The 16,520-nt window shown below is 48.5% G+C and overlaps 1 protein-coding gene across 1 annotated transcript in view; it reads left to right on the top strand.

Annotated features, from left to right (window-relative positions):
- Positions 1-16,520, top strand: part of PLCD3 (phospholipase C delta 3) — a 91,689-nt gene that overhangs the window by 35,553 nt on the left and 39,616 nt on the right. Inside the window, exons 2-4 of the mRNA XM_081166279.1 lie at positions 2,301-2,462; positions 11,629-11,857; positions 15,365-15,494. Coding sequence (XP_081022405.1) covers positions 2,301-2,462; positions 11,629-11,857; positions 15,365-15,494 — 521 coding nt within the window. The remainder of the gene's footprint in view (positions 1-2,300; positions 2,463-11,628; positions 11,858-15,364; positions 15,495-16,520) is intronic.

Below are 16,520 nucleotides of genomic sequence, written 5' to 3'. Positions count from 1 at the left end.
TTCAGGTTACAGACTCCGCTAACCCAGAAATAGTACCTCAGGTTAAGAACTTTACCTCAGGATGAGAACAGAAATCGTGCAGCGGCAGCGGGAGGCCTCATTAGCTAAAGTGGTACCTCAGGTTAAGAACAGTTTCAAGTTAAGAACAGACCTCCAGAACGAATTAAGTTCTCAACCCGAGGTACCACTGTACAGTTCCCAGCATTCTTTGGGGGAAGCCATATGTATGTAGAATCATAGAATCATAGAATCATAGAGTTGGAAGAGACCACAAGGGCCATCGAGTCCAACCCCCTGCCAAGCAGGAAACACCATCAGAGCACTCCTGACATATGGTTGTCAAGCCTCTGCTTAAAGACCTCCAAAGAAGGAGACTCCATCACACTCCTTGGCAGCAAATTCCACTGTCAAACAGCTCTTACTGTCAGGAAGTTCTTCCTAATGTTTAGGTGGAATCTTCTTTCTTGTAGTTTGGATCCATTGCTCCGTGTCCGCTTCTCTGGAGCAGCAGAAAACAACCTTTCTCCCTCCTCTATGTGACATCCTTTTATATATTTGAACATGGCTATCATATCACCCCTTAACCTCCTCTTCTCCAGGCTAAACATGCCCAGCTCCCTTAGCCGCTCCTCATAAGGCATCGTTTCCAGGCCTTTGACCATTTTGGTTGCCCTCCTCTGGACACGTTCCAGTTTGTCAGTGTCCTTCTTGAATTGTGGTGCCCAGAACTGGACACAGTACTCCAGGTGAGGTCTGACCAGAGCAGAATACAGTGGCACTATTACTTCCCTTAATCTAGATGCTATACTCCTATTGATGAGGCCCAGAATTGCATTGGCTTTTTTAGCTGTAGCCCTAATATCTTCAGGGATGCACTGCCACCAGTACAATAGTTAAAGATGACAGCCCAGGTAGGCCTGGCTAGCTCTGTCTAACCGTTGTGGGTCCAAGTTGTGTTCCTCCCCCCAAGCAACTGATCTCGCAGGGTGGCCACCTGCCCTGCTTTGCCTTGCCTCGGACCATTTCAAGCATGGACTCTTGCTCTGGTCTTTTGGGGTGTTAGGGAAGGGGTGGTACTGCTGGTTGGGGAACACATTGTGCTTCTTCTGGGGTGGTTTGCCCAGAAGAAAAGGCTAAGGAGTAAATGCAACATAAATCCAGAGTGGAGTCCCTAAGACGGTTGGATGGCGCCTTGTATGCCTCCTTCCGGCAATTCCTGCAGCCCAGCTGCTGCCAAGTGTGTTGTTCTGCCCTCTTTTGAACCGCAATAAGGCAGAGAGCGGGGACGCGGGTGGTGCTGTGGGTTAAACCAGAGCCTAGGGCTCCCCAATCAGAAGCTCAGCGGTTCAAATCCCCACGACAAGGTGAGCTCCTGTTGCTCAGTCCATGCTCCTGCCAACCTAGCAGTTCGAAAGCATGTCAAAGTGCAAGTAGATAAATAGGTACCACTCCGGTGGGAAGGTAAATGGCATTTCCATGCACTGCTCTGGTTCGCCAGAAGCGGCTTAGTCATGCTGGCCACATGACCCGGAACTTTACGCCGGCTCCCTCGGCCAATAAAGCGAGATGAGTGCCGCAACCCCAGAGTCGGCCACGACTGGACCCTTTACCTTTAAGGCAAAGAGTGGTGTCTTGTAATCTGGGCAGCCCAAGATTTCCATACACAATCTCCATACGCGCTGCCAGGCTTGCACCCCAGGGAGTTCACTTCAGTGTTGCTAATGCAGCAATTTGATTTCACCCTCAGAGGCGCACTCCATTGTCGCTTGAGACAGCCGGATGCCAACAACAGAATCTGCTACTGTTCTACTGTAAACCAAGTCATTTCCTCTGGCCTTGCAGGCCTGAAAGTGATTCAGAAGTTGTGAAAGTCTAGGCTTGATTCTTGTGCACTAAGGACAAGGATTCCACACATTTCGTCACTGACTAGATTTATGCTGTTTCCAAAGAGAATTTCGAAATTCTAATGGTTTTTCAAAATGCAGGCTATTTTTTTTTAAGTGCAGGGTTGGGAGTTTGCAACACTTTTTATTTATTTTTAATCCTCTTAATCCAGAGAGTGTTGGCTGGCAGAGGTTGAAAGGAAAAGGCACTTTGCACGTGTTTAGAGGCACTCCTTTTTCACGTGAACGTTTTACATTATGTTTCAGGGGTAGCATTGAGAACAGAGTTCCAGGGCTGAATTCTGGCTCAGATCAAGCACTGGCGAATGGAAGTGTGTTCTTAAGATCGGAAATGTATGTTGGGTTCATCGTGGGTTTTATAGCTGCTCCCATTCCCTTTCTCTTTTCTCTGGGCAGGCCTGACAGACGATGAAGATATCAAGGTGATGCTGAAAGGGTCGCCCTTTTGGAAAGTCAAGGCCAAGCCGGCACAGAAGCAAAGAATATATCGGCTGCAGGAAGATGGGATGACCATCTGGTTTGAGACCCGTTTCAAGAAGGCTTACTCCAAACATGTCTGTAAGTACCTGTGCGTGTCTGTTTGTGGATGTACTCTTCAAATCCAGACTAGCCGGGCAAATCCGGAATAATTTTAGGAGGTCTAGAAGTGGTAAACCTTCTAGTTGAAATACTTAGAAATATTGCTGTTTTCTCAAGTACTTTGAACTCGGGACCTTTCCAGACTGTCCCTATTTTCAGGTGGGAACACGTGCCAGCAAATTCAGATTGAGAGGTCTTCGGCAACAAACAGATCAGACATTTTTGCAATAAGGAAAGTGCTGGGATAACTAATCTCCTCGCAAACAAAGCGTAATGAATATGCTCATTTAATAAGTCAACATTGTCTTATCTCCCTGCAAACAAATCAGGATGAATGCTCAATAAGCAGATCTTCAGCTCTCTTCCCTGTCTCAGGCAATTCAGGGGCGTTAAAAGCCAAAAGTACAGAATCACAGTGAGGTTTGCGGTGAGGAGAAATGATTGTGACTCAGGAACCCTGGCAGGAGAGAGGACTACACTGGAAGAAGGAGATAATTGCATATGTTTGTAGCTCCCAAAGACTTTTCTTCTGGTGCTTATTACAGATCAGGAAGCTTAAGGCGTATTTATCTTCAGCTAACATTGTGGGGTTTCCTTCCCCTCTGAGATTGCCACCATTATGGAACTATCGTCTTCAAACTAGTGCCCAGTGGTGTTTCCTATTCCCATCCCCTCAATTAGTATATATTTAAGATATATACTGTACATATTTTTTCTCAGTTTTTCAGAAGAGAGAGGCTGGAAACTGGTGTGGTGTTATATTGATATACAAAGGATATGTTGTGTGCATTGGTGGAAGCAGGCAGCTAAGTAAGTGTGCTTTGCATTTGCCGATTTCATTCGCGGATTGAGTGGCACAGGCCCGCAACATCTGACCCAGTAGATTTTGACCTATGAAACCTTAAACGGCTCAGGATCACAAAACCTCAAGGACTGCCTCTTTCCATATGAACCCACCTGGACCCTGAGATCATCTTCTGAGGCCCTTCTTCGTGCACTTCCTCCACAAGAGGGTGGCAACACAAAAATGGGCCTTTTCGGTGGTGGCTCCCTATTTCTGGAATGCTCTCCCCAGGAATGTTCAGCTGGTGCCTTCATTATACAGCTTTAGGCACCGGGCAAAAATGTTCCTCCCCCCCCCCTCCTGATTGACACCCAGTGCCCTTTTAAAATGTTTTGAGGAAAAGGGGGGTATTATTGGGTTGTTCTTGTTTTTTTTAATTATATATTTTGTGATTTTATGTTGTGAATCGCCCTGAGACTTGCGGGTGTAGGGCAGTATACTAATAATAATACAGTGGTACCTCGGATTACAAACACTTCAGGTTATAGACTCCACTAACCCGGAAGTAGTACCTCGGGTTAAGAACTTTACCTCAGGATGAGAACAGAAATCGCGCCGTGGCGGCAGCGGGAGGCCCCATTAGCTAAAGTGGTACCTCAGGTTAAGAACATTTTCAGGTTAAGAACAGTCCTCCAGTACAAATTAAGTTCTTAACCTGAGGTACCACTGTACTGATGCACTGGGCCCGGGGGCGGGGGCGTGTAGTGGTTAACTGTGCCCGACTGGGACCCAGAAGACCCGGGTTCAAATCCCCAGAGGTACCACTGTAATAATAATTAATGATAACGACAACAACAACCTGCTGCAACAACAACAATTTACTATTTATACCCCACCCAACTGGCTGGGTTTCCCCAGCCACTCTGGGTGGCCCCCAACAGAATATTAATATTAATATTAATATTAATATTAATATTAATAGTAATATTAATATTAATATTAATATTAATATTAATATTAATATTAATATTAATAACAACAATAAAAGTGATAAAACATCAAACATTTAAAACTTCCCTAAACAGGGCTTCAGGTGTCATCTAAAAGTCAGATAGTTGTTTATTTCCTTGACATCTGATGTCAAGCGAAAGCACAATCTGTGTACAAATGCATACAAAGCGCAATGGAGAGGTGCATTTTCTGCACGGATGGATTATAACTTTCTTCCTTGAATCCGCTTTAGATTGGCAACTAAAAATTGGGACAGGGATGACTTAGGGATGATGTCGTGTGTACAGCACATTGTCACACAGTGAGTACATTTCCTAAGGGTCCTGAAAGCCTGTCATGCACTGCAGGAGATGGAAAAACTATGCATTCAGCTGAGGTTGCAACCATGTTTGAACAGCCACTGCTACGGAGCAACAAAGAAAGCTGTATTTACAGTGCGCCAGGCCGGGGATCCATTTAGCTGAGTACACATGACTAGTAACAGCTCTCCATGGTTTCGAAAAAGGGGACATTTCCAGTCCCACCCAGAGACGCCAGGGACAATATTGATTAAATTTATTACCCACTCTTTCACCAGGTGGGTTATATCAATTTAAATTTCAAAGATAAGAACAATTTGCAGTCACAGGAATAGGGTGGGTCCCCAGCACACTGTACAAATAAGGATGACAAGGAAGAGAATGGGGGTAAGTTTTAATTAATGCATTCTCTAAGGAAGTTATGAGGGACGCGGGTGGCGCTGTGGGTTAAACCACAGAGCCTAGGACTTGCCGATCAGAAGGTCGGCGGTTTGAATCCCCGTGACAGGGTGAGCTCCCGTTGCTTGGTCCCTGCTCCTGCCAACCTAGCAGTTCGAAAGCACGTCAAAGTGCAAGTAGATAAATAGGCACCGCTCCGGCAGGAAGGTAAATGGCATTTTCGTGTGCTGCTCTGGTTCACCAGAAGTGGCTTAGTCATGCTGGCCACATGACCCGGAAGCTGTATGCTGGCTCCCTCGGCCAATAAAGCGAGATGAGTGCCGCAACCCCAGAGTTGGCCACAACTGGACCTAATGGTCAGGGGTCCCTTTACCTTTACCTAAGGAAGTTATACCTATCCCTCCGTTCAACGGTGTGGAAAGCAACAAGAATGGATGTTTGAAAGAAGAGAATTAAGCAGTGGATGTATGAAACAAACAAACAAATCTATGTACGTAGAACGAGTGGCCAGCATTGTGTGCACATAGGTTGCAAGAGGGAGGAATAGTAACATAAAGAAAAGGTATTTTGAAAAACTTATGTGGACATGGCAAAGATGACAGCAAAGTCGAGTTCAAGGGATGAAATGGACCTGAAGGAATAAACTCCCTATTTGGGCATCTTGAAATATTGCATGTTAAATGGAATCATGGGCAGGATTAGGTTTTGAGCAGCAGATGGACAACAAAATATAATAGCAATGAAAATACTGTGGAATAGATAAAATTATAACGCAGCAAAGAATGGGAATAACAACACTATGGAACACTATGGAACATTATGGAAGTCAACTTTTAAATTATGGATTAAATCTGATTTTTGTTAAGAGAAATTGGAACGCAATAAAAATTAATTGGCTGGGGGGAAAGGAATAGGGTGGGTCCTGAAAACACACAACATGAGGCGTATTTTCAGCATTTGCTGAAGGCCTGGTAGTGAAGATGTCAGATGTGAGGAGGGAATTCCACAATTTAGAGGCTGCCACAGAGACTGCCCTCTTATAGGCCACCACCCCACAACCTCGAAGGAAGTAGAACTACCAAGAGGGTCTTCTCTGCTGATCTGAACACCCAAGAAGGTCTATAGGGTGGCGCTGTGGCCTAGACCACTGAGCCTCTTGGGCTTGCCGATCAGAAGGTTGGCGGTTTGAATCCCTGCGACGGGGTGAGCTCCTGTTGCTCTGTCCCAGCTCCTGCCAACCTAGCAGTTCGAAAGCTCACCAGTGCAAGTAGATAAATACATACCGATGCGGCGGGAAGGTAAACGGCGTTTCTATGCACTTTGGCACTCCTCATGGTGTCCTGTTGTGCCAGAAGTGGTTTAGTCTTGCTGGCCACATGACCCGTAAAGCTGTCTGTGGGCAAACGCCGGCTCCCTTGGCCTGAAAGTGAGATGAGCGCCGCAACCCCATAGTCGCCTTTGACTGGACTTAACCATCCAGGGGTCCTTAACCGTTACCTTTTATAGGGTTTCAACCTGGGACTCTGCGCACAAGGCAGATGCTCTGTCGCTGATCTACAGCCCTGCTTTGATTCCCCTGTTATCTTTTCTCTGCAAATGGGAACAGCTTGCTAGACTTTTTGTCTCGCCTGGGATTAAAACGATTAAAAACGAAATTGGCATCAGATCATCTTGTGCAAGTGTTTTGTGCTGTGCTCCTCTCTGCCTGTCCATCACCAGGGCTTCGGATTTCTGTTTAGTTTATAAGTCGGATATGAATCCTATATGGAACTCTGAAAGGATGGGGCTTGAGAGACGCAGCATTTTGTGCCACTTTTGCCAGAGATTAGTTATTGGCATCAGCGAAGGGGAGGTTGCAGAGGTTCAAAAGGTGAATTCCTTAAGCCGCGTGGTAGCATCCAGGCCGACAAGAACTAAATGCATGGAGGGCTGGTATTTCTTTTTTCCTCCTCAACTCCTAAATGGTTTGTAATGTACAACAACCACGGCCCTTACGTTCCGCCATAGGACGTGGTCTGTGATGTGGGTTTTTTAAAAAATAAATACCGTATTTTTTGCTCTATAAGACTCACTTTTTCTCTCCTAAAAAGTAAGGGGAAATGTGTGTGCGTCTTATGGAGCGAATGCTGGCTGCACAGCTATCCCAGAATCCAGAACAGCAAGAGGGATCGCTGCTTTCGCTGCGCAGCGATCCCTCTTGCTGTTCTGGCTTCTGAGATTCAGAATGTTTTCTTTCTTGTTTTCCTCCTCCAAAAACTAGGTGCGTCTTGTGGTCTGGTGCATCTTATAGAGCGAAAAATACGGTAAAGAATAATTGGATTTTTTTTTCCTGGGAAGTTTAACTTAGATTGCATAGAGCAACATGGCTGTACTGCGGGGAGCACACTGCCTTGTTGCACTGTGTCCGGGTGGAGCGAGGCAAAAACAAAACACAGGGAAATGTTCTGTTACTTGATGTCAGGGTGGGGAAGAGAGAGAGAGAAAAAGATAACAAGACTCAGAGAAAGAATGGAAGAGAATAACAGGAAACAGCACAATGTTTGCAACAGCTGAACAGCATTTTCAAAGAAAGGGTATCAGTTTCAGGGATGACATAGAGGCTGGTTATGTTCTATGGGCTCAACAAATAAGTATAGAAGGATCTGATGTGGGGAGAAGGGCCTGGTTGCTATACAGATAGCAGGTGCAAGAGTCCCAATCTCTGTCACAGTGGAGAGGAAAGGATCACAGCCGCTCTCCCTTGCCGAGGTCCCGATCCGGAGCAAGCGCCCCATCCCACACAGCACCTGCCATTTACTTTTTAAGAGCCATTCGCCCGATTTCTGTTTCACGGATGGCGTCTCTCATTCGGTCCTCAGATTGCTGAGTGGTTTGAAATGCAACTGATGCAGGCACCTATTGGATAGTGCTGGTGACGTCACTGATGACAAGAGATGCAGTCCTGCTCCCACAAATTTGAACAGTGGTACCTCAGGTTACATACGCTTCAGGTTACAAACTCCGCTAACCCAGAAATAGTGCTTCAGGTTAAGAACTTTCCTTCAGGATGAGAACAGAAATCGTGCTCCGGCGGCGCGGCGGCAGCAGGAGGCCCCATTAGCTAAAGTGGTGCTTCAGGTTAAGAACAGTTTCAGGTTAAGTACAGACCTCTGGAACGAATTAAATACTTAACCTGAGGTACCACTGTACTGGGTTTGGAGGGTCTTTTCGTTGCTAATTTTGAAAATGTACTTTAACGTCGTTTTTGGCCCCAGAGCTGTGTTCACCTTTGGCCAACCCTCCAGGGCTGTGTGTGTGTGTCTCTGGAAAGAACGGCGTTAAAAATAACTGTGACCAAGCCCTAAGCTCAGCTTGAGTATGGCAGAGGCAAGGTTTGAACCTAGTGCCTCGCCCAAAGCAGGAAATACTTGCTCCTTGAACCCGACTTCAACTTTCAGTTACTTATGGCTCATTAACACTTAAGTCAGGGTGTGGCGCAAGGGAAGGTGTGGGTTGGTTTGTTTTCCTTGGTTGACCACCCCCAGAGACAATAGAGTAGGGAACAGAATGGAATTTGAAAGCTTGTTTTGGGATGGGTTGGTGCAAGAAGAATTTGCGGACAAACGACTACTGTAAAATGTCGTTTAGCAACTTGCTTTGAGGGTTTCCGTGTATGATTTTGTAAGTGTGTGCAGGCACGTGCAATGGGAGCCCTCCCCACTCTCGCCGTGTCACTTGGTCAGAGGGCAGAGGGAGGAGCCATATTGGTCCAGTGAAATAGTCTTTTTGCAAATTTGCTGCTTTTAAAATGAGTGAGATGTATCCCAGTACAGTCGTACCTTGGAAGTCAAACAGCTTATAGTCCCTGAACTTTTGGCTCCTGAATGTTGCAAACCGGGGAGTGAGTGTTCCGGTTTGCGAACTATTTTCGGAAGCCGAACATCCAACGGGGCTTCTGATTGGCTGCGGCAGATTCCTGCAGCCAATCGGAAGCCATGCTTTGGTTTCCGAACGTTTTGGAAGCCGAACGGGCTTCCGGAACGGATTCTGTATGGGGCATACCTATGGGATCCCCGTATGGAACAGCTGCATATTTCTGCATTGCAGGGGGCTGGACTAGATGTCCCTTAGGGTCCCTTCCAACACTACAATTCTGTGATCTATGAAAAGGCAATTTGGATTTTTTTAAAAAAAATGTGGATTGCCAAGAACATTAAAGAGCAGGTTTTAGCTTGGTTGAGTCCTAATAAAGCCCTGGGCCCTTTGGATGAAACATGGGTAATTAATAATCATAATATAATTCTGACTGAGAGTGTTTCAGACTACCTGTTTTATTGAGCATGTGCCTGAATTGTGTGCAAGGAGGCTAGATGATGTTGTGTCAAAGCAAGTGCTGTCCTGTACTTTACAGTGCATTTTCCTTATTGCAAAAAGGCTAATCTTTTGAACAGGGTCAATTTGATTTACCGTATTTTTCGCCCCATAAGACGCACCGGCCCATAAGACGCACCGGCCCATAAGACGCACCTAGATTTTGGGGGGGGGAAATAAAGGGAAAAAATTTTATTTCCCCCCCAGGTGCGCTGCGCTACACCAGGAGCTTGGGGCGTGCGGAGCTCAGCGCGCCCCAAGCTTCTGCGTGCCGGCAAGGTCTCCGCTAGCGTGGGAGAGCCGGGCGCCTCTCCCAGGGCTAGCGGACACCTGCGCTAATCCAGAAGCTTGGGGCAGGCTGAGGTCAGCGCGCCCCAAGCTTCTGCGTGCCGGCAAGCAGTCCACTAGCCCTGGGAGAGCCGCGGGGCTCTCCCAGGGCTAGCGGATCGCTGCGCTATACCAGGAGCTTGGGGCGTGCTGAGCTCAGCGCGCCCCAAGCTTCTAGGTGCGCGCAAGCAGTCCGCTGCCGCCCCAAGCCTCGCGCAAGCAGTCCGCTGCTGCCCCAAGCCTCGCGCACCCGGCAGGAGGTCCCACCGGGTGCGCGAGGCTTGGGGCGGCAGCGGACTGCTTGCCCGCACCTAGAAGCTTGGGGCGTGCTGAGCTCAGCGCGCCCCAAGCTTCTAGGTGCGCGCAAGCAGTCCGCTAGCCTTGGGAGAGCCGCGGGGCTCTCCCAGGGCTAGCGGATCGCTGCGCTACACCAGGAGCTTGGGGCGTGCTGAGCTCAGCGCGCCCCAAGCTTCTGCGTGCGCGCAAGCAGTCCGCTAGTCTTGGGAGAGCCGCGGGGCTCTCCCAGGGCTAGCGGATCGCTGCGCTACACCAGGAGCTTGGGGCGTGCTGAGCTCAGCGCGCCCCAAGCTTCTAGGTGCGCGCAAGCAGTCCGCTGCCGCCCCAAGCCTCGCACACCCGGTGGGACCTCCTGCCGGGTGCGCGAGGCTTGCAGACACTCGCCCGAAGCAGGGGGAGCCCTCCCGAGGGCTCCCCGTGCTTCGGGCGACAGGCTGCCGCCCCAAGCCTCGCGCACCCGGTGGGACCTCCTGCCGGGTGCGCGAGGCTTGCAGACACTCCCCGCACGCGCTCTTCCGGCTGGGGAGGTGACGCGCGGCTATAGAGGCTCCTGCCATAGCCGCGCGTCACCTCTCCAGCCGGGAGAGGGTCGCGGGGGCTGCTTTAGCCCCGTGCGCGTGCTCTCCCGGCTGGAGAGGTGACACGGGGCTGTAGAGGTTCCTGCCATAGCCGCGTGTCACCTCTCCAGTCGGGAGAGGGTCGCGGGGCTATGGCGTCTTCGCTCCATAGGACAAACACACATTTCCCCTTCATTTTTGAAGGGGGAAAAGTGCGTCCTATAGAGCGAAAAATACGGTAAATCAAATCGATTCAAATCACAATTTAAATCACTAGTTGGTAAGACTTGATTTTAATCTTAATATTTACAACCAGATGGAGGTTTCATTTCTGGAATAATAAATTTTCAGAGTAGTTTTTACAGTTACAGTATATCAGAAATTACTGATTTGGTTGTACTATTAGAAATACATAGACATAATTGTGAAATTATTTTGAGGTTTAGTAAGTTAACTGTTTATACTTAGCTTTTCTGCTGTACTTTATTCGAAGGAGAAAAATAATCATTTCCTTAATAACTAAACAATTTATTTAACTAAAACAATAGCATTATAGCGTATGTATCCATGTTTGTTAACTGAAGTGGTTAAACAATTAAAAAACAAAACTCAGACTTGAGTTTTGGCGAACATGAAAAACTTAAAACAAATCCTTATTTCCTAATTAAAAGCCTTTGGTCTACAATGTAACTTAAACAGAAAACTATATTTAGAAAGATTTTTCATCCAAAAGGATTTTGCTTTAAAAATGTAATTTAAATTTTAAAAATCCGATTTTGTTGATTTTTTTTTTTTAAAAAAAAACATTGATTTTTATCCACCCTGCTTTTGAAGAAGCAGGTTTCTTGCACAGTGTCTCCCAATCACCTGTAATTTGCCAGTATGTGATCAAATCCTGATCCTGCCCCCAAACAGTGGCAATGTGGCCCTGAGCTGCAGCCTTTTAAAAGCCCCTGTGATGTTGCTAAGACTTGAGTTTGGAGATCGGAACTGGATTGTTAACTTTAAACCAACAGTCTTGCTGCGTGCACCAAAGTGATCAAGCCTGAAGCATGCAGCCTGGGATCTTGTTCTGTCCCTGATTTCTGTACGCGGTCCTGCATCCCTGTCTTGTCTTCCAGTCTCCATCCTACACATTGAAAGCGTGCGAGAAGGTTATCAGTCGGAGGGGCTTCGGAAATTCGGCGGCTCTTTCCCCGAGCAGCAATGCTTCACCATTGTCTTCAGGGGCAAGCGGAAAAACCTGGACCTAGCTGCCCGGAGTGTAGACGATGCTCAGCGATGGGTGCGAGGGCTCACAAAACTGATGGCCAGAGGCGAAGCCATGAGCCAGCGAGAGAAGCTCGAACAATATCCTTTCTGTTCAAGCCACTTGAGCGCAGCGATTGTGTCAGTCTTTAGGCGCCAGGAAACAGAAATCAAATACCGTATTTTTCGGACTATTGGACGCACCGGTCCATAGGACGCACCTAGATTGGGGGGGGGGGGGAATAAAGGCAAAAAAAAATTATCCCCCCCCCGCCAGGCGCGGGGCTGGGGCGGGGAAGCCCGAGCTTCCCCCTCCCCCAGAACGGGACCCAGAGCCATGCCGAAGCTGCGCGCAGTTTGGCATCGCTCTGGGAGCTTGCGGGGCTGGGGGAGGAGGAAGCCTTCCGCCAGCCTCCAAACCATGTCGGGAGACAGCGGGATGGCGCGCTGCGCCTCTCCCGCTGTCCCCTGAGTTTGCGGGGCTGGGCCAGCCTTCTAACCAAGTCGGGGGACAGCGGGAAGGGCGCGCTGCGCCCCTGCCGCTGTCTCCCGAGTTTGCGGGGCTGGCGACGGGGAGGAGCAGGCTTCTCCCCCCGCCAGCCTTCTAACCAAGTCGGGGGACAGCGGGAAGGGCGCGCTGCGCCTCTCCCGCTGTCCCCCGAGCTTGTGGGGCTGGCGGTGGGGCTCTCCTGAAGCCTGCCATCCCGCTATTCCCCGACCTGATCTGGAGGTTGTGGGGATGGTGGGGGGGAGAAGCAGGCTTGCTTCTCCCACCCCCAGCCTCCAGATCAGGTCGGGGAATAGCGGGATGGCGGCGCTTCGCCATCCCCCTATCCCCCGAGCTTGTGGGGCTGGGGGGGGAGAAGCAGGCTTGCTTCTCCCCCCGCCAGCCTCCAGATCAGGTCGGGGAATAGCGGGGTGGCGGCTCTGCGCCTCCCCGCTGTCCCCAGCTTTTGGGTGCAGGCTGCTGCCCGCAAGCCTTGCGAGCCCGCGGGACATCCCGCCGGGCTTGCAAGACTTGGGATAGCTTCCTGAAGCCTGGAGAGCGAGAGGGGTCGGTGCGCACGGACCCCTCTCGCTCTCCAGGCTTCAGCAAAAGCCTGCATTCGCACCATAGGACGCACACACATTTCCCCTTCATTTTTGGAGGGGAAAAAGTGCGTCCTATAGTGCGAAAAATACGGTAATATTTGCTGCTGTTTCATTGACACCTTATTTTGGCCACCTGAGGCGGTTGCCTCAGTCTGCCACAAAGAAGGGCCGGCCTGCAGCTTTTGGTACAGGAAAGAGCTTTAGCGACAAAGCCCAGACAACAAGGCTTTAAATGGTTTGTGGAACCGCATTTGGAGAAGGTTCCTAGAAGGTGAGATCAGACCTTGTTTAAATCTGTGAGCTGGTAGTGTATTGGAGGTACAGTGGTACCTTGATTCTCGAACATACCGTATTTTTCGCTCCATAAGGCGCACCGGACCATAGGGCGCACCTAGTTTTTATGGGGGGAATATTATTTCCCCCCCCCAGCCCCAAAGAGCAAAGAAGCCAAGACAGCGAGCGGGATCCATCCCTCTGGCTGTCTTGGCTTCCTCTTTAGCCACACGCAACCTCTCCAGCTGGGAGAGGCTGCACACGGCTTTGGCATAAGCCAAGACCGCCAGCGGGATGGATGTCTTGGCTTTGTTTTTAGCCGTGGGGCTGGGGTGGGGGAAGCCCGAGCTTCCCCCGACCCCAGCCCCCAGGCAGCTATCCGCAAGCCTTCCAAGCGCAGCGGGAACTCCTGCTGCGCTCGGAAGGCTTGCAGATAGCTGCCTGAAGCCCCCGGAGCGCAGCCTTTGAAGCCTCCGCAGGGCAGCGGGGTGAAGGTACCCTGCTGCCCTGCGGAGGCTTTGCGCAGCTAACCCCAAGCTAGAATAGCAAAGCCTGTTCTGGCTTTGGGCTTAGCTGCGCAGCCTGCATTCGCTCTATAGGACGCACACACATTTCCCCTTAATTTTTGGAGGGGGAAAAGTGCATCCTATAGAGCGAAAAATACGGTAATCCGTTCCAGAAGACTTTTCGACTTCCGAAACGTTCGAGAACCGAGGTGCAAAGGGCCAAATGCATTTGAGAAAATCGAAAAACATGCAGCAGAATCTGTTTGACTTCCAGGGCATGTTCGAAAATGGAAGCATTTACTTCCGGGTTTTTGGTGTTTCGGTTCCGACAACGGAGTCGTTTGAGAACCGAGGTACCACTGTATACTAATGGAGAAAAATTCAGATCTCTCTCTCTGAACTTGAAATTCCACTACTTTTAACTTCCTTGGTGAAAATAAGAACATGAACGTTTACAGTAGTTGTTTTCAGTTCTTTTTTGTCTGAGGAATCCCTGTCATACTTTGCGTTAGCCTGCAGAACCCTAATCCCCTCTCCTTGCTCCCCTCAAGCAAAGTTTTCAAAAAAACCCTAACTAAAGCCCCATTCAAGACACCCTTCTTGTTGCACATTCATGATGATTTGTGCTCATGATGCTATTGGGGCAGTCACACACATCCCCCTTTTGATACTGTTTGAGGCTGCACAGGGTTTGGGGCAGTAACACTGCGTCATTCCCAGTTGGTGAACATCCCGTAACTTCCTGCTGAGGTCCCGTAACTGGTTTATTTTTGTCCCACTTTTTAGTTGCGCTTTAGCACTTCTGGACAGCAATCTTGTGGTAGCGTTAGGGAAGCATCACAGAGCAAACTAAAGCAGAATAAATCCACCCATTAATTCATTATTATTGTGCCCAGGACATGGTTGCAGAATACAGCCACAATAAAACACCCGTCTGGCAGGGCCCCTAAATTTATTTAACCATTGCAAAATGCAAAGTTAAACTCCTACGTTAATTGTTAATTATGACTTGGACTATATATATAAAATCATTGAAAGTGAAGTGCTTGATGTGGGAGGTTGTGAAATTTCATGGAACCCCTGTGAGATGCAAACAGAAGCCAAAACATTCATGGCTGGAAAACACTGACCGAGGTAGTAATTTTTGTATTTACCTCAAATCCAATTAGGTCCCTAAATGTATGTGCTAGGATATTGTTCTCTTTTACGAATGACCAGTACAGTCGTACCTTGGATCTCGAACACCTTGCGAGTTGAACGTTTTGGATCCCGAATGCCACAAACCCGGAAGTGATTGTTCTGGTTTGTGAACGTTCTTTGGAACCTGAACGTCCAACCGGGCTTCCACGGCTTCCAATTGGCTGCAGGAGCTTCCTGCAGCCAATTGGAAGCCGCGCCTTGGTTTCCAAACGTTTTGGAAGTCAAACAGACTTCCGGAACGGATTCTGTTTGACTTCTGAGGTACCACTGGAGTTCTGAATAATAGTCTGGACATTCTAATAGAAGCATTTTCAAAACATTACCAAAGCTAATACCTCCTTGCAAGACCTTAGCTCTGAGTTGTCTAACAGCTTAGCTCCAGGGAAATTTGTTTTTGTCTAAGGCTGAAGGGTTCCTGATTCTGCAATAATTCAAAATTCCCCTCATAATAATTCTTCCTGGGTGTAGACGTGTTACCTTAGTTCCCGGGGATGGTGCCTCCCAGTCCCCTTTGTTCTTTCCTTACATCAGGTTCCACTTGGATCCATGACATCTTGCACCAGGCTGACAAGAACAAAGACAATAAGATGAGCTTCAAAGAAATCAAAAACATGCTGCAGATGATAAACATAGACATGAACGACATCTACGCCTACAGGCTCTTCAAGGTACTTCCTGGCCTTGTACGCTAGGCGCCATCTTGCCTCCAACTTCAGCTTGGCTCTAGCTGCACACCTCCTTGGTTAGATGAAGGGTGCTCTGTCTCTAAGGTAAAGAGACACGGATGGCGCTGTGGTCTAAACCACTGAGCCTCTTGTGCTTGCTGATCGGAGGTTCGGCGGATCGAATCCCTGCGACGGGGTGAGCTCCCGTTGCTCTGTCCCAGCTCCTGCCAACCTAGCAGTTCGAAAGCACACCAGTGCAAGTAGATAAATAGGTACCACTCCAGTGGGAAGGTAAACAGTGTTTCCATGCGCTCTGGTTTCCGTCATGGTGTCCCGTTGCACCAGAAGCGGTTTAGTCCTGCTGGCCACATAACCCGGAAAGCTGTATGTGGACAAACGCCGGCTCCCTCGGCCAGAAAGCGAGATGAGCGCCACAACCCGATAGTCGCCTATGACTGGACTTAACTATCCAGTGGTCCTTTATATTTTTTTTTATTTTTTTTTGCTCTGTCTCTCTTGCAAACACACTCTGTGCTTTCCCAACTCCCCCGCTGCCAGTTTTGCCTTTATGAGATGCCAACACTTTTAGAATAATGGTAGCCGAGAGCCCTGCAGCCAAAGTTTTGGCAGATTCTTTCGAGCCAATATTTGAACTTCTGCCTTTCCTCCCGGAACAGTCTCTCGGGTTTCCTCTGGCCTTCTTTGCGACGAGGAAAATAATTTCTAGCTGCTGTGGAAAGGCAGGGGCGGCTTAGTCTGAAGAAGGACCACATTCCTCAGCGTGAGGCAGAAAGGACGGGGGAGAGACTTTAAAATTATTACACAGTGAAAGCAGGGGATTATCCAGATGAGAACATTGGCAGGATTGTTGTAATAACCTGCAGTTTTATAAGAGTATATATTTAAAGCAGATGGACAAATTTGGACACGCAGAAAATATAAAAAATAATTTTAAGGAACTGCAGAAAGAGGGGGGAAGGAAGTCGAGTTTTGAAATGTTAAAATGATTGTAAAATTATTGAAATGTAT

Source organism: Podarcis bocagei (genome assembly GCF_964188305.1).
Source record: "Podarcis bocagei genome assembly, chromosome: 13".
NCBI classification, from domain to species: domain Eukaryota; kingdom Metazoa; phylum Chordata; class Lepidosauria; order Squamata; family Lacertidae; genus Podarcis; species Podarcis bocagei.
The sequence above is the reverse complement of the archived record's forward strand: the minus strand, read 5'-3'. Positions and strand labels throughout refer to the sequence as shown.